This window comes from Uloborus diversus, chromosome 6 (assembly GCF_026930045.1).
Source record: "Uloborus diversus isolate 005 chromosome 6, Udiv.v.3.1, whole genome shotgun sequence".
In the NCBI taxonomy this organism is placed as follows: domain Eukaryota; kingdom Metazoa; phylum Arthropoda; class Arachnida; order Araneae; family Uloboridae; genus Uloborus; species Uloborus diversus.
This window is the reverse complement of record NC_072736.1, coordinates 145,378,442-145,402,283: the sequence shown is the minus strand read 5'-3', so window position 1 is coordinate 145,402,283 and position 23,842 is coordinate 145,378,442. Positions and strand designations below refer to the sequence as shown.

At 31.5% G+C, this 23,842-nt stretch overlaps 1 protein-coding gene across 1 annotated transcript; it reads right to left on the bottom strand.

Moving 5' to 3' along the window:
* Window positions 1–2,833: 2,833 nt before the first annotated feature.
* LOC129224597 (p21-activated protein kinase-interacting protein 1-like) lies at window positions 2,834–23,767 on the bottom strand. The gene is made up of 10 exons (XM_054859082.1): window positions 23,533–23,767; window positions 17,856–18,018; window positions 15,875–15,992; window positions 14,716–14,843; window positions 14,295–14,377; window positions 13,030–13,092; window positions 7,825–7,922; window positions 7,558–7,657; window positions 5,073–5,196; window positions 2,834–2,914 (listed from the first exon to the last, which is right to left on the bottom strand). The coding sequence occupies exons 1-9, from the start codon at window positions 23,617–23,619 to the stop codon at window positions 5,110–5,112; spliced, it is 927 nt and encodes a 308-aa protein (XP_054715057.1). The 5' UTR covers window positions 23,620–23,767; the 3' UTR covers window positions 2,834–2,914; window positions 5,073–5,109.
* Window positions 23,768–23,842: the final 75 nt, after the last annotated feature.

The window sequence follows — 23,842 nt, the reverse complement described above, 5'->3', positions numbered from 1 at the left end:
AGGCCCCTAATCAGGGTTCGAAAAGATCATCCTATTTTCAAATATATCCATTACTTTGATATATATCCGAATATTTTGATATACATGTATATAACCGATATTTTCGATCAGCACTTTACTAGTAAATACATCCAGAAGTTACTGCTATTTATTTTTTTATATTACTACTAGCAGTACCCGCAGAGCGATGCCCGTGCTAAAAATTTAATGGAAATCCGTTGAATAAAAGGAATTGACGCCCCCTCCCCCTCTGATGTGAAATGATCGTTTTTCTTTACAAAATGCGCACACACCTTTTCAAAAAAAAAAAAAACTATTCAAGTTTCTTTGGAATTTAAAACTTTTCGTGAAATCATTAAATTAGATTTACAATTGCTTTAAAACTCTATTTAGCGACTGAAGCGGTTTTTACTGCAATTTAAAAATATTTTGCCAACTAAACAAAAAAAGATATCAAATAATATCTTTCAAATGTAAAAATAATTCCGCAGCTCTATTGTTTATCGCCAAACTTGCCCAGCAACCACGCTATCATAATCCATCCGTCTAACGGAAAAAAAAAACATACCGTGGAGCATTCAAAAATCATCGTCAGAAAAAAAAATGTCGTACATTTCACTTGGATAAAAACAGATCAAAAGTTTCTTTACTTTCAAAACAAATCACCAAAACAATGAATTACATTAACGGTTGCCTTAAAACAATAATCCTAGACTGAACCCCCTGTTCAGCGCCTAACGTGTCAAGCGACCACGCTACCGGAACCCAGACCTTTTGCGAGTGAAGCGGATGTTTTTTCTTTGGCAATAAATGTTTCCCCAAACAAACAAAAAGATATAAAATCACATTAACGGTAATCTTTATATATTAAGAGCTGCGTTGCCCGGTCTACCTTGAGAACAAAAATTGTGTCAAGTGACTTATATTCAACAATTAAAAGAATAACTTAATAACTTGAAGAATAACTTAAATAAAAGAAAAAAACACCCTTCCAAAATTACCCTTCCAAACAATGACGACAGATATTAAAATACTTTTAAGATATTAAAATGCGAAAAATGGATGTTAAAAGCGTAACCATGGAAACATGAAATAAAATAAGAAAATCAGATGAAACAATTGATTCAAAAAGCGTAACCATGGAAACGCGAAAATAAAATGGTTGACAACCTGAATCAAAATGACATATTTCGAATATGATTTAAAAACGCTTGTAACTTTTTTTCCTTTGAAGATAGAAGCTAATTTTTTCGACCAAAGGTCGAGAGAGATCTGGAGTAAAAAATCTTGCTTTTTCCAATGCTGTCAAAAAGAAAACTGGGACAATTCCTTCACTTTTTATTGATAGATTTAATGAAGAAAGTAGTGCCTAAATTTCAGCTAAGCCTAAAAAAGTTCGAGCTAAAAACGCAAATTACTCCCGCCGTAATTAAGTTAGAGCATTGAAATAAATTGTTTAGAACGCAGAAAATTCTACCCTTTTTAAAGATACATAATATTAATATGTGCAAGTAATTTTTCACCCCTTTAATAGCCAATAATAGGCAAATTACGTGAAATTTGGGCCTAAATTTGAATTTAAAAAAGAACTATTTATCGGATTTTTTAGAATTATAGCCTATGTTACTCAGTAAAAAAGCACCTTTCATATAGTGAAAGAATTTTTCAAATAGGTGCAGTGGTTCCGGAGATTACCTCGAACATATAAACACACAAAAATCCACCCTCTCTCTTTATAATATTAGTAAAGATTATTATAATTTATAGACTTAAAATTACTGTTACTTATTTATATCTAAACATACATTTCATTTTAAAAGTGAAAGTTAGGATATTTTGTAAAAAATTTATTGTGGAGGCCCCGGGGCAGTAGCCCCGCCTGCCCTCCCCTAAATCCGGCCCTGCTTACATTACACAGTATGAAATACAATAAGATTTTAAAATAATGGTGAGCAAAAAATATTAATGTCTATGCGGCAGAATCACATAGCAAACAAAAGTGAGCGAGTTTTATAGAAGGGGATGCTATCGGGGTTTCGAAATACGTAAAAAATCTGAACTTACACTCATGTCTAATCAGTAAAATTTGGTACTTATATGTGTTTTAGAATTTAAAATCCATGACAAATTGTCAGTTTCCTTGATTTTTGAGTACTGAAATCATGACTTTGCATGACAAATTTCGGCCATGGTCGAAATTCATGATTTTTCAAGACTTTCCAGGTGCACAGTTTTCTGTTCATTAATAAAAGTCTCTTTAATAATTCAGTAGTCATGAACTTATTATGATGAAAATATGTGGTCATCATGTACCCCACCATTTTTCTTGATTGTCTTTACTAATAATAAAGCTGAAAATCTCTGTGGCTGTCAGGATCTCTGTGACGCGCCTAGACCGTTCGGCTGATTTTCAAGAAATTTGGGACAAAGTTAGTTTGTAGCATGAGGGTGTGCACCTTGAAGCGATTTTTCGAAAATTCGTGGTTCTTTTTCTATTCCAATTTTAAGAACAAACATCATAAGATGGACTAGTAAATTACGAAATTATCATAACGTGGAACCGTAACATGGGCACAAGCCAATTGGTGAGAAAATTCACCATACCTTATTCGTAAATATACAGGCAAACCAAAAGGCCTTTTAATTTTCTATTACAGGCAAAGCTGTGCGGGTACCACTAGTTAACTAATAAGTACATTCTGGTTTCATTTGATTTCATTTTGTATTTTTTAAAATGTTATATATAAAAACTATGTCGGGAAAGAATAATTCCTCTCTTTTACAATATCTGTGCGCTAAGTCATAAAAAAACCAAATACAAGAGAATCAAGAATATGAAGCATTTTTTTTTCTTTATTTACAAATAAATGTTTCATGTCATTTACAGGTAAGTAATTGAAGTCCTTCCATCAATCTGAAACATAAAAATAAAAGATTTATCTTTTAGGAAAGCATTAAATGATAAAATCAATGTTATTAAGGCATATACAGTAGAACTTAGTTTATCATACACTCGTTAATTGGGATCAAATTTATAGCCTTTTTCAAAATTTCATATTCACATACATAAATTTAAATTAACAAAACTGTAACTACAAGTACACCAAAGCTTTGCTCTTTACTTTGATATATTAGTAATAAAGCATTCATTCAACCACTCCAATTCAATCATTCAAACATCACATGTGTTTGAAATAGAAGATAGTGACCATACTTTTTAAAGATATGTATTAACTTTTTAAAGATACTCGTATTATATGAAAAATTATTTCTACAGGGTTTGTATAAAAAGTAACTGGACTAAGCTTAGAAAACATATTTATTGGCAAAATTTCTACACTTTTTCTCTAGAAATCTTCGAAGTCCTTTTTTTTTAAAACTTTTTTATGATTTAAAACTATTGGAAGGCTCAAGTGTCAGATTTACAATTTTTGGAGGTGGATCAATTTTTGCGAGGTTATAAAAAAAAAGAGAGAAAGGAGAGGTTTTAACTTCCTCTGAAGCTTTTTTAAAAATTGAAGTTATCTTCCTAAATTTCTATTGAAGTCAATTTTTTGCCATCTCTGAAAAGGAAGGACTCGGAGACACAGGCGGCCCACCCCTGAGAGGTTTACGATTTTTCAGTTTTAAAACGTTAGTTCAGGTTAAAATTTTCATTACTGGAAACATATGAGGGGCTTTCAGACTATCTTTGGTAGTTAAGTTAGAGAAATGGTAGTAGTTCAGAAACCCTCTCAGGAATTCTTTTGGAATTAATGTCCTAAAAATGCATATCAGGCTCTCTTTAATGATATTAAGTAAAGAAATCCTAAAGAGCTGCCCCCCAGAAATTTAATAGTATTGAAAATGTAAAAATGCAAATGTTATGACTTGTTGAAAGGAGAGTGCGCATTCTCTCTCTCTCTCTCTCACGGAATTATTTCAAAGTTAAAGGCATAAAAATGAATTTTTGCTCTATGTTTGGTAGTTAGGGGAAGGTAAAAATTTTGAGACCGCTCCCGAAAATATAATTTTTTAGTGTTGAGGCTCAAAAATAATTTTAAATTATCTTACATGATGTTAGGGAAAAGGGTGAGAAATTCCGGACCTCTCCTTTCCAAAAACACATTTGGAAATTATTTTGACGGCGTTAGAAACAAGTGACGGCAGGGGAGAGATTTCTGCAGGAAATTGTTTGAATTTTTAATCCTTAAGTGCCATTTTAGGCTATTGACTAAATTATTGAAGAAGGAGCTCTCCTCTTGAATTTTTCGGAAATTGAAATTGTAAAAATGCAATTTCTAGTAATCTTTTGTGACATTGGGGAGGAGAGTGGGGATCAGGTGCTCTCACTTGGGAGTTTTCCATGACTGAAGATCTAAAAGTGGAATTTTCAGATCGATCTCTTCGGTCTCTTCAAGAGGGTCAATGATCCATTTGCTTCGAGCCGCATTTAAATTTGTAGCTCTCCAATATTTCCACCCGAGACACTTGTCCCAAATTACTGTCAGAAAACCGAAGTACAAAGCATCTATTTCTTTTCATTTTGCCACTAATGAAGAGATTAAAAGTTGCATGCCGCCTTTAGCTCGGCTACTCTCTACTCTTGCAGGTTTTTTTTTCCCTTTTTCCTTCCTTTTTTTTTGGAATTAAATGCTCGGAAATTATTTCAGCAAACGTTAACTAAATTATGTTTTATTTAAAAATTTTTCATGATTTTATTTTTTTTTTTGGGGGGGGGGGGGGGCGGGCCCCCTCAGTCCACCCCTTATATATGCCCCTGTGATGTTCCATTGCAGTTTAGAGGTTATCTGTGTAGCATACTTCCACAATAGTTGGCCCTGACAATGTCACATTTTGGAACTCGTCTTTTTCCTTGGTCAAACAAAATACCATGGCCTAAGAGTTGTTCTCACCAGTAGATTTAACATTAGAGTGGCAACTTTAATTATAATCACCCTATATGTGTCGTTCGAGTGAAATCCTTTATTACTCTTAAAGCAATCATACCTACCATCACCACATACCTGAAAAAAAAAAATTAATTAAATAAACGTTGAGTAGAGAATATGCACAAGCCAAATTAAGCATACCTCCAAGTTTTATCAGAGACTTTAGCAAAAAGAGCATTTATTCTGAAGTCTTTACAATAATTGTCATACAAGTAGGTCTGCAACCAGTGCTCACTTTTCCTACTTTATGAATCTTCCATTCCGGCTACAAGACATTAAAAATGTTTGACAAAATAATTATTCAGTGTGATCAGGCATGTGGATTCAAGCATTATTTTTCAGTAATAAATGAAACAATATAATTATTGAACAATTTTCTATTTATTTCTCAAACATAAAATGAAGATACAGAAAATGAAAATGTATTTAGAGACAGAAATGCAAAAAAAAGATTTTTTAGCAATTCATTTATTGTGGTTAAATATTTACAGAATGATAACAGAAAATAAATGTACAATCAAAGATTAAACTAAGAAATAAATATATATTTTTTTCAAATTATGTATGTAACAAATGAGAAAATAACTGCGTATTGAAATTTCGGATAAGCAAAACTTTTCAAAAGAATAATTGAACATTAAATACAGAACATTATTAGTGTATTTGTAAATCAAAGCAGAATTTGGAAGTATTTTCCATGCTCTAAGGGGATGGGCGGAATCATTACACACACACACAGGGCCGGATTTAGGGGAGAGCAGGCGGGGCTACTGCCCCGGGGCCTCCACAACAAAGGGGCCCCCACCGTAAAATTTTTAGAAAATATCCAACTTTCACGGGTCAAAAATATCCGATATATACATATATATATCAAAATATTCGGATATATATCAAAGTATCGGATATTTTCGAAAATATGATGATCTTTTCGAACCCTGATTAGGGGCCTCCACACTTCCAAATCCGACCCTGCACACACATATGTATAATTAGAGCATCAACTATACAAAACTGGAGGTAACATATACAGTAGACTCTCGATTATGCGCAGAAGAGGGTGACATGGTAACCGTGGATACGCGAAAGACGCGGATGATCCGAATAATAGTTAAAAAACGATACTACTGTACACAATAGCTAAAAAATATGAATAACACTCACACATACATTTAAATTATAGCTAAAAACATTGCCATATTCCATTTACTAACATTGAATGTAAAAAATATACATATGTAAAAACTAAAAATGAACAATAACACAATCATAAGTTTAAAAAACATTTAATGACCGTTAAAAAAAATAGAAAAGACCCATAGATAATCTGAGCGATGGATAAAACACCAATAATCTGGAATTTACTGTATTTGAATAACCTCTCATTAACAAAAAAAAAAAAAAAAAAACTACAACATTAGAAGAAAGAAAAAAAGTCACCATATTAAACACAAAAGCTATGGATTTCGTAGCACATGTTATATAAAGATCACAAAGAACTGTCAATATTAGTTTTATCAGTTCAATATGACTGTTACACTCGAATTTTTTTCCCTATTTTATCACTTTATTGAATGTACCTACATAGTCTCATTTTGCAGCTCTTACTTCAAAACAAAGTTTTTGCCTGTTTTTACATGTTCTTATTATATTTTAAAAACATAACAGAAATTGAGTTTTTCTGTTTTTTTTTTTTAAATTTTATTTATTTATTTATTTATTTTTTATGATTGCAGAATGAGGGATACTAAGTAATGTATAGACTTTTTTGTTTTTTGGGAAAAATAGCCAATTTCTGGATTTGTTGACATATTAAAAATGAAAATCACCTTAAGCAGTGGCAAAGAATGATTTCAGTTTTCCATTAAGAATGGATGAATAAATAAGTCTTTAAAGTGTTTTAATAATAAACAATTTGTTTAAAAAAAAATTATTAGCAACATAAATCAAATTGAAAAAAAAAACCATTCAGCATCCAGCATTCATTTGAATTTTGAGGTCTTGAATTCTCAAATTATATTTTTCGCAATCACGAATATAGATAGGAAACTACTCATTGGGTTTCTTGTTTCTAAAAATGGAATGGAACGGAAATGGCCAAGAAATTTGTACCCGTCTTATTATGACTTGATTTTCTAGTAGTGGTAATACAAGATATATCCATATAAAAAAAAAGAAATGGTGATTAGGATACGCCAGCAAAAATAAACAAGGCCAATATCGACCAGTACACTTATCGAAAAGATTATTCACATTTTATAACGTTATGTATTTTTATTTCTTATTAATCTTAAATGATGGGAATAAGTAATCTGGAAATTTTGTTTTTAAATGAAGTTTTGCTGTTTCGGTTCATCTATATACATGTTTTTTCCTGATAAAACGTAATTTTACACAAAAACCTTTTTTTTCAAATGTACAGTGCTTGAGTTAAGCCCTGAAAAAAATATGAATTAAATCAAACAGATGATTTGTAACTATGAAAAGAAAATTTTCGCTTCCTAAATAGATATTAAAAACAACTGTTGTCATAGTAATTTGAAAAATCAGAGCAACATCAACTTTGGTCAAGTGAGGATAATGAGCGATTTGTGGCTGCTCAAAAAACAGAAAACTAATTACAACCAACCTTTGAATCATCAATATGCCAGACTTTAATGTGTCCTTCACTTGAAGCAGTAACCAAAAAACTTTCTTCATTGACTTTCACTGCTTTAACAGCCTTTATTCTAGAATAATTTATGATCGAGTGTTAAACTAATAAATATCAAGAAAAATGAAAGGGAAAAAAAGAGCTTATGGTCACACATAAATTCTAGCAGAATATCATAACACTTTTAGCAGTTAGAATTGATTTGATTTTAAATGAATAACATATACAAAAAAAACTTCAAACCTATTTGTTTTTGCCTTGATGGTATTACATAAACTCCCAGATTTCACACTAAACAAATGCACTTCGTCCTGTTCTCCTGCAACTGCAAACACATCATCCTGATGTAAAAAGAAAAGTTTTAAAACTTGATTAGATTGAACTCCGATGAGAGAAAGAGGTATGAATCAAGGCATCAATGATAGCCAAACAACTCAGAATGAGTTTCTGCCCTCTCAATTAGTTTGTCTTTAAATGAAAATTACCATTATATCGTAAGTAAACAAACAAAAACAAAAAATTGAATTTGTACATCTTGAATTCAAATTATGTTTTCTGCAATCAGGAGTGTGTGTGTGTGTGTGTAGGCGTGTGTGTTTGTGTCTGTGTACAGGTGTGTGTGTGTGTAGGCATGTGTTTGTGTCAGTGTGCAGGCGTGAGTGTCTGTAGGTGTGTGTATTTATATATGTGTGTGTATGCGTGTGTATGTAGGATATGGAAGCGACCAGGAGACTGTTTTCACTAGAGGAGAAGCATCGTGAGGCGGCCGGCCGACGGTGGTGGTGCAGAGGGAGGCGGGAGTCATGCTAATATAATAAGAGTTAAGCTTTATATTTTTAAATTAAAAGCTGCACCTAAAATAATCTTCATTTTGTGAGATTTTTTTCAATTTTCTTATAAGCTATGATATTTGGTTAAAGTAATAAGTCTTAATCGTGTTGGCCTTATTGTCACGCCTTTTTTACGCTAGAGTATTCTAACGCGGAGCAAACCTAAATGAGGAACCTGCATGGGTCGGGTAATTACGAAATGTTGATTGATTTGAATAGTCTTCTACTTAAAACTCCCAAAAATCAACTCAGTTTTTAAAAAAATGACCTGGATTCTTCAAAATTACAACTTAAAACTAGCTAAAAACGGAACGAAGCTCACGTGACACAAAAAGAGGAGGAGCATGCTCAACGTCAAGATTCAGTCTCCAGGTTACAATAGGACCGGTTCCGAGAAGGGGATAGGGGTGCAACGTGGTTTGCCGTTGTTTATTGTAAATGAAAGGTGCTCGTATTTTGATCTTCAAAAGAGAAAGAGATGTATATCCTCGCTGAATTACCCACCCTGAACCCCCGAATTTCTGACAAGAAAATTGACTTTGAACTGGACATCAGTATTTTATTCACAAATAAATTACTTTAAAGTACAATTGTTTACACAATAAATTAAATACAAAGCATTTATTGATGCCTCTATATTCATGGGCGTAGGGTTTATTGAGAACCCCCCCCCCCCCTTTGAAAACCCGTCACAAGAAAAATTCATTTTGAGCTGTACATCATTAACTAGTTTAAAATAAAGTCACTTTAAAGTAAAATTTTAAAATTTATAAATAAAACAAAAATGAAAGATTTATTTCTATATTTATAGATACCACTCAGAATTTTACAAACTAGACCAGTGCCAGTGACTGCAGGGTCTGACTAACTAAAAGTGAGGCCGAAGGCCTACAATGCTTTGGAAGCCCCCCCCCCCATTCTATCACTTTAAGTCAACGCAAAATAATGTTTATTATTTACTTAAAACATGTTTCTTTTTTTTTTTTCATTTTCACAAAAATACAGGATTGTTTAATGCTGTGCATAGGCTTTTTAAAAATTCGGGGGGCCTTAGGAAGATGGATCCCAGGCCCAGGCCTAGTAGGCCTGTGCCTTAATCAGGCCTGAGTGACTGTCACAGCTTGCAAAAGATGCTGACATTCATAAAACAGTATTTGTGTTCATTAATGAGGCAGAGCAAATGAAGACTACTTTCCATTTTAGCCATGAAAAATAATAACTCTCAAAAAATAAATTAAGAAGTTATCAAAGAAATTGCTAGTGCCAAAGTTAGGAAGATACCTCCCTCCGCATGGAATATGGGGGAATAAACCTTCTTAATTTAATACTTTAAAACATTAAACAGATATCAACTTTACCGTTCTCTACCTTTGTTCATCATATTTACGTGCTTTTTTTTCCTAATGGGGTTGTTTCCTTCAGTCAAAAGTACTACTTTTATTCACTGAAGCTTATAGAATGAAAAAGAAATAACACGGAGCCAGGAAAATCTTTTATTTTCAAAACGTTTAATTTTTAATTTTTCAAAATGTCCGATTTCTCAAATAAGGTGTGGTCTTTATGACGTCACAAGTGATGAACTTTGGCACGCACGCCACTGGCGCTCTGAATGTTTATCCTTGCTGTCTAGCGCGTTTCCAAGTTATGATAATTCAGAAGCTAATTAAATATTGCGCTCTGCGCTAATGGCATCAGTGAATGGCATTTTATCACTTGTGATGTCATGTGCAGAAGCGTAGAAAGGAAAATTGAATCTGTGCATTGATTAAAATAATTTTTAAAAATATTAAACTTTGTCAAAAAATTAAAAAATGGTCAAATCCTATGTTTTTACGCAGGCTCTTTCAGGAAAATGTTTCTAAATTTCGGAAACACAACCCTATTCTCTTAAAATCTTTTTTTTTTACTTTTAGCCAGTTAAAATTTATATTATATATCTGAAAAATAAGATGTAATGTGTTAGGTTAATTAATATTCATTATTTTTGTGCTTTTAAATTCTTAGACATTTTTCAGATTGATTTAAATGTGTACTGAATTAATTTTTGATTGCTTGTTTTTTATCTTGTATAGTGACATGTTACAGATAAATATAATTTAGTTTTTTCAACAGTATTCCTCTTTTCGAAAATTGTTTGTGAAAAGCGAACACTTAATAAAGTTTCATTTACTAGTTTTTAAATATTTACTACCTATATAATTCAGATTGTTTCGTTCATTAAAAATTAAATTACAAAGACATTCGTCTATTGTTCATTGAAGTTACAACGAACCACCTTCATTCCTCTGTTCGTGTGGGGGGGGGGGGGGAATTAACGTCACGTCTTCGCACGACCCGGGTTTTAGACGCAGAAGTTACAGCAGAGCAAAATAATACAAATTAAGAAATGAAAACTATATTAATCTTTATTGTAACCACTTTTAAATTTTGTAATTTTTAAAAATATGTTTTGAAGTATGATTTTAATATTAGGAATATGATTTAAAATTTAAAATTTTTTGAGAATTTAATATTTTTTCAATACGTTTTTTTCCTCATTTTTATTGTTTGCTCTTCAAGTCTTTTATTTATTTATTATTATTCTTATTCAAGAATTTTGCAGATTAGAGATGCAAATCATTTAAAAAGTCCCTTCATTTTTTTTTAATCTTAAAAATTACTCAAAATTCAAATCGAGACTTTTGATTTCAATAACTGTTTTAAATGCAATATTTGAAGCAGAGCAAAATGAAATAAATCAATACATGAAAAGTAACATTCTATGCTCAAAGAAAATAAACTAATTTCAATTCGAAGAATTAAAAAAAAAAAAAAAAGAGTGAGAGATCAGGGATAGCTTTTCTAAAGCAAAACAATTTTTTGTAATTAATATACAATTCTGTTAGTTTCTATAAAATTTTTGCTACAGAACAATGAAAAATACAATTTAATTTTCTCTCTCTCTCTTTTTTAATAGTGCTGATGGCACTGCACTATTTTTATCTTTTCTTGGTACAAAAAAAAATATTTAACATGTTGTGTACGATGCTGAATATTTGCAATGAGATACAGTAGAGCACTTGTAGTTCGGCAGTTTGTGCGTGAGCCATCTTGATACACGCACGTGCGTCCAGTGCCAGAAGGAGTGGGGAGCGGGAATGAATCTTGACGTCATCAGCAGAGATGGGGGAAACTAAGGGGGCGGGGCTAATCGGGAGACTTTAAGAATTAATTAAAAAATAACTAGCCGCCTGAATGAATTGAAATTGGTGTCTATCGTTATAAAATGGCCTAAATTTTCATTAAAAAAAATATAAAAAATGCATGCGTTCCTCATTATTACACAATAAAAATTTAAAGTAATTTAAATTTCGTATAAAAAGAATATATTGGTAATTAAGTAAACTGTGTTTCTAGAATTTTTTTTTACTAGTTTCGTAATTTGATATATATGAGGCAGTGAGAAGCAAAGGGATGTAAGTGGCAAAATTAAAAATTTGGAGATAACCAGTACAAATGGTAGGTGAACCTCTCTTCTGTCTTAGGGCAAGAGATAGCACTAGTAGCCCTGGTAAGTGCTGCTCTACAGCATGATTTAGAAAAAAAAAATCTATGAAAGCCCACCTAGGATCTGATCTTTAAACGCGTTTCACTCAAAACTTGAAAATGTCCACTTACATCCTTTTGCTTCTCACTATCTCATATAATAACGAAGCATGTTAAAGTGAAAGTTAATGCTGCTGCATGATCCCAGTCACAATCTTATTTTTGCTATTCTGTATAGGAAAAGGGGGGTTGGTCTTATTGGTCTTCATTGCCTTATTATTTGGCACGCACACCTTGGTTCTCTTCATTTTATCTGTTTTCCTTTTACTTGTGAAAACTTTATACAATCGTCAGAGGCAACCCGACCTTTTGGGAGGAGAGTGGTTGAGTTCTCAATTTACAAAATGAAACTCCGAACTTTACCGAATGATATAAATAAAGCATGCATACATACTAAAACATAATTAGAAGATACATTAGACCTGAAAAGCTATATGGATGCCAAATTTGCCAAATAAAGAAACTTTTTGGAGGCCACAATGACCTCCATCAGGGCGCCCCTGATATCAGCGGGCCCATCAACCAAATTAAGCCACGAGTCGCCACTGCTATGATATAATGTACTTTTATTTCTTATCAATCTTAAATGATGGGAATTAGTATTCTGGAAATTTTGTGTTTGAATGAAGTTTTGCTGTTTAAGCTCATCTATATTAAAGCATTTTCCTGAAAAAAAGTAATTTTAACAAAAAACTCTTTTTTTTAAATGTAGAGTATACTTGAGTTAAGCGGTTAAGCCCTAAAAAAATATGAATAAAATCAAATGACAGACTATTTTTAACTGTGACAACAAAAACTTCGCTCTCTAAATAAACATTAAAAGCAACTGCCATCGTGGTAATCTGAGAAATCAGAGCTAAAAAAAAACATTGATTCCATTGATATAAATATTCAATCTCATTTTATTACTTTTTGACTGAGAACTGTATTGCAGAATTTTTATTTGAGAAGAATTAGTCTTCCAAATTGTTAGCACAAGTGTTGATTTAAAGAATAACAGCATTTTAACGTGTTAAAAAAAAAAAAAACTTACATTTAAAAATGTAATATCACAGATCTTGTGCTGAAAATCGATTGTATGAAGAACTGCAGCATTCTGTAGGGGAAAGAACAGAATTAATATACTGAAACAAATAACTAAAAATATACATGTACATCAAGTTAAATACTGTTATAAATAAAACCAAACATAACCAATGATAGACAGTATATTTCAGGAACTAGAGACTCAACATCGTAGTTATTTAGTGGCTGCGCAAATTCATACGGCATTTTTAAGTTTTTTTTTTTTTTTTTGTTTCATTGCTATATAGAAACATTATGTTGCATTTTCTGAGGGATGGAGAGAGATATTACAGACTTCATATTATAAAGCTATAACTATGAGGCATATTGGTATAGGCAACAAATATAGATTATGAAATATTTAAAACACTAATTTTCTGTGATAAAAAATAAGAGTTTTTTTTCCTCATTGTTGCCGGAAAGAGGGTTTATTTATTTATTTATTTATTTATTATTTTTTTAAATAAAAGATTTTGTGCTCATTTCTGGAAAAAAAATTAAACCAAGAATGAATAAAACTTGATTTTGAACACATTAGTAAATAATTACATAATAAGTTATTAGTGTCTCTGTTTATATAGATAACAAGATACGTAAAATAATTTAATTAAAAATATAACAAATCTTACCATGAAACTTTTGAATGTATGTTGAAATAATAGTCACACATCTTGATTACTTTATGTAAGCTTAGAAAAAAAATAAAAAACTCAAGAATTCAAATTTTAAGAGTTTTTTTTTTTTTTTTACACATTATTAGTCTTTTCTATTTGTTAATCATTAAGAAAAAAATGAATTAAACATTAATTACACAATAAATAAATAAGTGAATAAATTGAAATGATAAAAATAACATTCTATAATGCTCACCATGTAGATCATGAAGTTTAAATTGATCTAAGACACAAGGATTAAATGATTCTGTATGGCAACTAAAGTATATTTTAGCACAATACTAAGAAAATAATTTCATGTTTGCATTTATTTCAATGTAACAACATTTTTAACTCAGTTTTTCATTGCAATATATATTAATAATTCAGTACAATTTAAAAAAGTCTTTCAGAGCATGAGTAAAATGCATTTACATTTTTTTAATGAAATATCAAAAAAAAAAAAAAAACTACAAATTTTTTAGAGCCAGTACATATTTTCCAGAATTATGAATAAAGTATTGAGATATACACAAGACAAGAAATAACAGATAATATTTTAATATGCAAAATAACATACTTCGACTGAAAATATTTCAACAATATTACGATGGCTTATTAGAAAAAAAGAACCATCAGGAGACCACTGAACCAATTCAGCATCTAAAAATACCAATGAACCACAATATAATGTAAGACAGCAACATGAAAAAAACTTTTCTTTCTTTTTTTTTTTTTTTTTTTGTACTTTCGTTTTAAGAAAATTTAACAAGAACATACATGCTTTAAAAAATACAGACGACAAACTGAGAAAGGGTTTTATTATTTTTTTAATCAATTAAGAAAAACATTCAGAGGTTTAATGCAAATTTGAAAGCTAAAAAAATAAAAACTAAAAGTACAAAAATAAAGTAAAAATAAATAATAAAAACAAATAAATAAATAAATAAATAAATATAATAATAATAATTCTGCTTAAAATCTCAAGTTCAAAGCATTACCTTTTTTAATATTAGTAACATATGCAGATCGTCCTTTAATAAGATTCCATGTTCTAAGTGTTTTATCTTTTGAAACTGACAGGGCCATTTTTCCACTAGGATGAACTGAAATGCAATTTACACCACTTCTGTAAAAAAAAATTCATAGATTAGCTTCATCAAAAATAAATGTCGAACACAACGAATAAAAATTAATTGACAGTTAATGCACTCTTAACACAGGCAGAAAAAATGAAAAACGGTGCATATACAAGGGTTCAAAGATACAATTAGAGGGTGATCACCAAGCTCCACCCCCCCCTCCATTATATTATGTAGCTAATCTAAGTATGATAACATAGAGATCCATCTGGAATTTTATGACCCATATTTTCTAAAGTTCTAATTTTCTTTACTAATAACAAAGCTGAAAATCTGTCTGGATGTCTGGATCTCTGTGACGCACATAGTGCCTAGACCGTTTGGCCGATTTTCATGAAATTTGGTAAAGTTAGTTTGTAGCATGGGGGTGTGCACCTCGAATTTTTTTTTCAAAAATTCAATTTTGTTCTTTTTCTGTTCCAATTTTATGAATAAATTTCAGAGCAAATTATCACAATGTGGAAAAGTAAATTACCAAATTATCATAACGTGGAACCATTACATACGCAAGCAAATGAACATTACAAATTGGCGAGCAATTCATCACCCATTATTTGTAAATAGACAGGCAAACCAAAAAACCTTTTAATTTTCTACTACGGGCGAAGCCATGCGTGTACTAGTAGTCTTTACTAACAATAAAGCTGAAAGTCTCTCTGAATGTCTGGAGGATGTCTGGATCTCTGTGATGCGCAAAGCGCCAAGACAGTTCGGCCAATTTTCATGAAATTTGGCACAAAGTTAGTTTGTAGCATAGGGGTTTGCGACTCGAAGCGATTTTTTGAAAATTCGATTTTGTTCTTTTTCTATTCCAATTTTAAAAACATTTTCCCGAGCATAAGATGACCGAGTAAATTACTAAGTTATCATATTGTGGAACCGAGCAAATTGGTGAGAAATTCACCATACATTATTTGTAAATATACAGGTAAACCAAAAGACCTTTTAATTTTTCTACTATGGGCAAAGCCATACGGGTACTACTAATATTAAATAAAGTAGTATCCAAAAAACTTACTTGTGTCCTTGTAAGGTCTTTAGACATTCCCAATTATTTGTAGACCACAAACATATTGTGTTGTCTTCACTGCAACTTATTAGATAAGAACCATGAAATGTTAAACTTGTTACAGAACCTGAAATAAGTACATGTTGAGTTTTATGGCGAGAATTGTATTGCTGGCACACAGGGTACTTGATACATCATGCACAGTGGCAGTCCTTGCATTTGCAGGGCCCTTGGTTGATTTATTTTCGAAGGGCCCCCACTTTGTGAAAAGTAAAATAGTAATACATTAGTATTAACTACATTAATTACAAATAAATATATATTTTTTGATTATGGAAATTCTCTCTATTCTGAAGGCTCATGGAACCGAACAGAAGTGTTCAGACAATGGGGGTGTTTATTATAGCGGGAGACTGGATAATGCATACGAATTCGCCTGGACCATTAAAACATGCTTAGCATATTTGGGTGTTCACAGTATTAAGATAGAGAGAGTCCAATGTAATGCAAAAAATAAATAAATAAATAAATAAATAAATAACTCATATTTATTACCAAATTAAAAGTAGACAAGACTCTTATTTGCCCAAATTACCAAAAACAAAATTGGATGTTTATTGCAATGCAAATTGTTGAAAAAAACATAAAATGTTCCAAAAATCAGACGGTTTTTGGTTTCTTAAATTGCTTTCTTGAAAAGTAAAAATTTACCTGCAAAATTCTATCTTATCCCCATTGCTTTGGAGGCTGTACTAAAGCTATTTTATCTAAAATGCAGTTTTTTGCCAACTTTGCACTTATTTACTTTTTTTTTTGAAAAAAATATAAAAATGAAAATTTTATTTAAACTTACATTTTCCAAATTGCATATTTTTTAAAAAATAAATAAGAATTAAATAATCCTCTTTTAGAATGGACAAAGTTCTATTTATTTATTGATTGATTATTTTTTTTATGGAACTACTAAACCCCCCCCCCCCCCCTTGGTACTTAGAAACTCAGCGGCACTGATGGCCGCAAAATTTTTTGCCCGTTGTGCCCACTTACAAAATTTTTGCCCGAATTGTGTGGCCATGGAGTCGCCCCTGATTACACAGCAAAAGCTCCAACCATAATCTTCAGTCAAATATTTATTAGGAGTTTTTACTCAGGCAGCAGGCCTTGACAAAACTGTCTGCAAATTCAAATGAATTCCCTAAAACTGTCTGCATTTGATGTCCTATATAACCCAACAGCAAAAATTTTAAGTTCTATGCAAATGAAGTGCCACTATAAGATTAGCACGGAAACGTCATGATTAATTAAAAGTTCATTCACATGTAACAGAAGCTATTGCACACAATCAGCGAAATTAAGAAATGTTACCAAAAGAAAACTAGAGTAAAAAAATAACTTTATAAAAAAAAGTAAAAACTGTCAGCAACTTTAAAAAATTTTCTGCGCACAGTGTTAGTGTGTTCATCTCTATTACCTAGGTCTGTCAGGCAGTACTCTCAATCCACAATTCTACATGAAAAAAGCCAAGGAATTTAAGCTCTTTTCTCATAGAATTCCTTGTCAATAAGTCTCAAATAAAATCCCGATATATATATAATAGCGAATTCACTGATCGAGTAACGCTCCTGACATCATCAACAAGGCATGATAATTTGATAATATGTTTTGGTAATGTTTGACATGCAGGGAAATGCTTTATTTATTAAGACTGAACTGGGTCCAGTAACTTAACTGTTTTACTGGTAAGACTGTCATTTAAGGAGAATGAAGAAACGAAAAAGTGGTCAACAATCAATGCTACCTACTGGAGTTTAAGGTTAATCCACTGGAGTTCAAGTTAAAATGTCAACTAACAAAATATCACCAAAACGGCAATTGCTTCGTTCAAATGAAGAAGCAATTTTAACCCGTCATACCTTGACGGGCAGTTTTCTAGTTTATCAATAAAATTTACAATTGGTTGAAAATGAGGAAAGCATTGGAATTTCATTACCGTTATGGTGCAAAAGAGCTCCCATTTCCTTCCTAGTATTCATATTAAACAGCTGTATGGTCTCATCAGTACTTCCAGATGCAAGATATTTTGCTGAAGAAGCGATACATTTCACTGTTTGATGATGAGCTTCAACTGAAAAGCTCGGCTTCATGATGAATGCCTTGAGAAAAATAAAAGTCAAAGTTAACTAGAGATAAAAAGTTTTATGAAAACACAATAAACAACAAGATTATGTCTGAATTAGAGTTGGGAATGGTCTGGAAAAGAAAAGAGAAATTTTGTGTAAAACACCTTCTTTTTCCCTTGCTTTCTTTTGAAACAGTTTATTTCTATTCAGGAAAAATTTGAAATTCCTAGTACAAAGTTTTATGTATTCAGAAATGTATGATATTAACACTTGAATATTATTATTTTTTAAAATATTTCTTTTTTGCTCAGTACTCCATTTGAAAACATTAACTAAACTTTGTTAACACAAGCTCTAAGATAACTTAATTTCCATGTACACCAATGCACTAGTTGCAAATTTTCTGATCAAATGTATACACAAAATAGAATTAAAGTACATTATTAATCCCAGTTAGCAGAAATGTTTAGGGTAAAAATTTTAATATTTTTTCCTTTAATGTATGCGTGAAAAATTGAAAAAAAAAAAAAAAAAACGAAAGAAAACTTTCAGTTTAAAATCTCACAATTAAAATGATAATAATAATAAAGCAAGTTTCTGTCTAAAAATTTGATTTAACAATTTACAAAAATAACATTTTACGAAACATTAATGACTGATTAATGATTTGACTAATTTAGATAATAACAACCTATAGCTGATAAATACCATTGTGCTGAAAATTAAATGAATGAATTAATCAACGTTTTGAAGCACAAAAATTGCAAATTACTTCAGACACGCGTTTTGGTGTTACAGGAACCCCTTTTTTAATGCAAAGTGCAAGCTTCTGGATGAAAAGCCATCCGAGGAAAGCAACACAGTGAAACAGGAGACAGTATAAATACCAAAAAATGGAATTTAACAAAACAAAAAAGACAAAATGACACCTGGAGTTGATATTTATTTTGCAATTCCATCAGGAAAAAACCCTTAAGTAATAAATTTCCGAGAAATCCCACAAACAATGCAAATTGTCTAAAAATGAAACCACTCCAAATAAATTAGCAATACATTTACCCAAAGAAAAATTATGTACCGAAGCAATGTAACAAATGGAGAAATGCAGAAAAAAAAAGAGGGCTCTCCTCTGATATGCCCCCCTCTTGGCGAGATTTTAATTTTTCGCTCGATACGAAAATCGCCAATAAGGCGATAACTTGGCAACCCTCGTTTTGCAACTTGAACGCTGGAAAGTAGTTTCTCGAAGTCTGTCTTTTTGCACGTGTCTGTGTGGTAGGAGGTAGGTGCTCATATGTTCCGCTTTTAGAGTATTCTTTTTCTTGTTGTTTTTTAATGTTAATTTAGTTGAATTTTCTATTTTAATTATGAGTTCGGTTTGTGATGTTGTCCAAAAGTATCAATTGAAATTTTTGAATGAATCTTCTTTTTCTTTTTCGTCAGGTCGTCCAACGTTTGGACGTACCGGAGTCCTAAATAGATTTTTTATATTTAAACTAATTGAAAATAAAGAGGTTTTTTTAGAATTTTTAAGGGAAATTGGTTTACTTAAGAATGAAATGTTATGTTCTAGATGTAATTCTGTTATGAAAATTAAAAAAACTAAAAAATGTTCAGATGGGTTAATTTTTTTTTGTAGAAAGGTTATTGGGGGTGTTGTTTGTGGAAAAGAAGCAACGATCAGGAGTGGGTCATGGTTTAGTTCTAGCAAGTTGAAAATAGAGGAGATTTTTTTGATAACATATGAGATTTTAATTGGGACCAAAACTGCTGATATTGAAAGTCAATATTTTTTTTCATCACAAACTTTAGCCGATTGGCGAAATTGTATTAATGAAGAAATATTAAATTACATTGAATTAAAATCCGAACAAATAGGGGGGGTTGGGAAAGTTATTGAAGTTGATGAATCTAAATTTGGGAAAAGAAAATATAATCAGGGACATGCAGTTGAGGGACAATGGGTTTTTGGGGGGGTTGAACGGGGTTCGGGGAAAACTTTTTTGGTTGCTGTTGGGGATAGGGGTAGGGAAACTCTATTTTTGGCAATTAAGCAGTGGATACTACCAGGCACGACGGTGCACTCCGATTGTTGGAGGGCATATGATACATTGGGGGAGGAGGGGTATGAGCATTTAACAGTCAACCATAAACTTAATTTTGTAGATCCAGAAACTAAATGTCACACTAACACAACTGAATCCACATGGAGACACGTTAAAAGTACTCTACCAACATATAATAGATTAGGGGATTTTAAATTTTATTTAGCTTATTATTTATACAAAAAAAATTGTGAATACAAAAATGAGGATATGTTTGTAAAGTTTTTGGAAATAATTCGCGAAATTAATTGGGTGGAGTACAAAATACAAGTAAAATAAGGTTGTTTTTTTTGGAATTTTTTTGTCAAAACAAACATAATTTAAATATTTTTGTAAAGTAATGATAATAAAAAATGGGATAATTTCCCTAAGAGCGGAACATATGTGCACTGCCTCACGTGAGGAAGTAAAAGAAAAGTAAAAAAGGTAAGTGAACATATTTTGAATTATTGTGTTTTTAGTGTGTTTCTGGTAGTTTGTATTTTGGTCTGGTTGGCATTTTTGTAGCACAAAAATGGTGTTAATTTCACATAAAATCTGTGACTTTATTGTATACTGAACGGAGGAGATCTGTGACTTATATCCGACTGTGATGTATATTAAAAGTCGGAGGGATAACTGGCGAGCCCGAGGTCTCATAGTACTTTCGTAATGAGACCGAGGCAGGGGTCTCATTACGAAAGTACTATGAGACCGAGGGCTCGTATCCCGGAGAAACAACGGAAAAAAATTAATGCATTAATTTCATTAAATAATTAATGACATAATTTGAATTTTTCCTGTTGGCGCTAAAAAAGCATCGCTAAGAACGATGTATGACATATGACGTCATACATAGTTTTCTTGGCGACGCTTTTTTGGCGCCAACAGGAAAAAGTCACCAAGAGGGGGGTATATCAGATTTGTTCCAAAAAGAGTGAAGGATAAACAAATTGGAATTAGTTGATCACAAAACGAAATAAGGAAGCGAAAAATTAAAAAATAAAAGGAAGAAATGTACACACATTTACATAAAAATAATAGAAAAGCAAAACCAATTATAAAAATGGAGTCCACATAGAAGAAAAATATGGAAGTGAAGTGAGATCTTCAACTAAATTAGACCGGTTCCTCAGGATGTGGAAAGATTTCCAAAAATAAAGATCCATAATTGAGGCATTTTTGGATAATTTGATAAGAGTTAAAATCAAAAGAGTGATTCGACTCCCAACAGTGATGAGCACAGGGCCGTATACAAGGGGGGTTCACCCCCCCCCCCCACAAAGTTCGGTTTGACAATTAAATGTTCGTTTGTATTTAAAAATTTCCAAAAAATTGTTCCAAAACTCAAATGTCCTTCATATGTATATTAATTGCATAAAACGCTTTCATAATAGATAACCTGTTGACTTGAACATTAGCACAAATAGCGCGAAGCTCCTCATGAAAGTTTTTAACCCTCCCTGAAATTATTTTCTGGTTATGGCCCTGGTTGAGCAATACTGGATTTATTTAGCTGTTGTTTTCTCACACAGCTTTGATGTTCTATTAGGCGAAGAGAAGAATCATCTCTTAAAAATTCTATTCACCCTCTTAATTGTTGTGGGATTTATAAAATTGATTGGAATTGCAGACTCGGATACATCGGACACACCTGTCGTTTTTTTTCAGTAAGTTACTGCCCTATAGCCACGGTTATAGCAGAAATATATGAAATGCACCGCCAACTCAGTCATTCCAGCCGAGGACTGAGTTGGCGGTGCATTTCATGTAGACCTGTCGTTCTTCGAAATTTCGCTTGAAAGAACATCAAAGCCATATGAGAAAACAACAGCTGAATAAATCCAGTATTGCTCAACACGGTTGGAATGTATGCATGACTCTGCAATTTTTGAGCAATTATGCATTATTATTTCTTATTTTTACATTACACATGGAAAACAATGTGATTCTTGGTTACTCTTTCTCCAGGATAGTCATGCATTTTTCCATTTAAAACACATCATTGAAAAACAGCTGAAATGAGGCTTAATACTTCTTAGATTTCAAAATATTTATAAATTTTCATCAAGTTTAAAGAGAAATGTTTTTTCCTATGAAAAGTTGCTTTTAACAGATTAGCAGCTATGCTACTCTACCTTCTTTCCTTTAAAAACAAATAAAGAATAAAACTATTTTAGACAGCTACTTCCATATGATCAAATAGTTCCGTGATATCTATCCTGAAAAAATACTTTTAGAACTGGGGATGTCTCGTTCATAAATGAACGAATCCTTAAAATGAATGGGTCAGAACGATCTCCAAAAAAATATATGTCTTTTCTTCTGAACAGTGAACAGTTTAGAACATTGTATTGGTGCACTTGGTGATAAAACCTTTTTTTCTTTTCCTTCAAATTACAATAAAAATCATCTTCAAACTTTTAAAACTTTCAATCAATCTCAAATCTCCCTTTCCTCAATATGTTCATGTAGAAAATTTTTTATTTTTTGCTTTAATCATTTTTTTTACCTGTTTTGTACTTCATTAGCATTTTTTCAATGTATCCATTAGTAATATTTTGTAACTTGTTTAGGCTACTGACAAAATGTTTGAACTTTCCACATCCTACCCCACGCACAGGTGCGTGGGGTAGGATGTGGAATTTTAACAGGTCTGTTAAAATTCTTCTGATGCTTTTTGTTGCCTAGACTAATTCTAAAAATTTCTTCATCTCTTTTTTGGACTATCATCAAAATTAATTTGGTTTTCTTTTTAACTAGCTTGGAGACTTATAAGTCTCACAATTTTACATTCAGTATCCGAAGAATTTTGATTGAATTATTATGGTCTATTTTTTACCTGAATTCAAAACTTCATGCTTTTTTGTTGTTGTTGTTATCCCTACTGTGGGATAATTTTGAAACTCCCTAATATGCAGGCGAGTTCTGTTTTTGAAATTAAATTATTTGCTACCCCGGCTAAACTTTCTACATCTGAACCAAAATAAAATATTTTTTGATTAATTTTGGCACTTGGCACATTTTCCTACTTTAAGGTAATTTTAGTTGTTTTCCTTAAAAGAATATTACTGATTGAATGAAACATTTTGAATGTAAGCGGGTATGCCTTGCAGAGAGATCACCAGCGGCATTTTTAAATGAACGATTTCAGTGAAAAGATCAAAAGAATGAACAATCTTCTGATTTTCTTGCTCATAACTATAAATGCATCTATAATGCATATTATTAGACAGAAGCTGAAACACAACTGGAAAGAAATCAGTCGATTAATGCGAAAAAAATACCCGAAGTTGTTAAAATAACTTGTTTACATACAAAAGAAAGGTAATAAACAGCCTTTTTTAAAGAAAAAATATCTAATAGGCGTGCAAGATTGCAAACATTTAAAATTTTCGTATTGAAAAGCAAACGGGTTTCTATCACATAATTTAAAATACAAACTTCGATTTTTAAAACTTACATCAGATTGTATTTCAACACCGTAACCAAGAAGAAATTTCTCGTACGTTCCTATGACAATTTCAAAAAGAACGTTTTCAGAAGTCATATTTAAAGAAATGAAATAGTAAAATAAAAAAAATTATAAATCCTTCATCTACAATCAGTTTATGTTTTCCTCGAAAACTAAAACAACACAGTACTGCTAATTACTAAGATAAATATGCGATTTTTCCCATTTGTTTACAGAAAAAATGAAAAACGTGAATTCTTCAATACGGTTGTAGTTATTACATCAGTTGAGTTTATTGTAGCTGTATTAATCGGCTCTG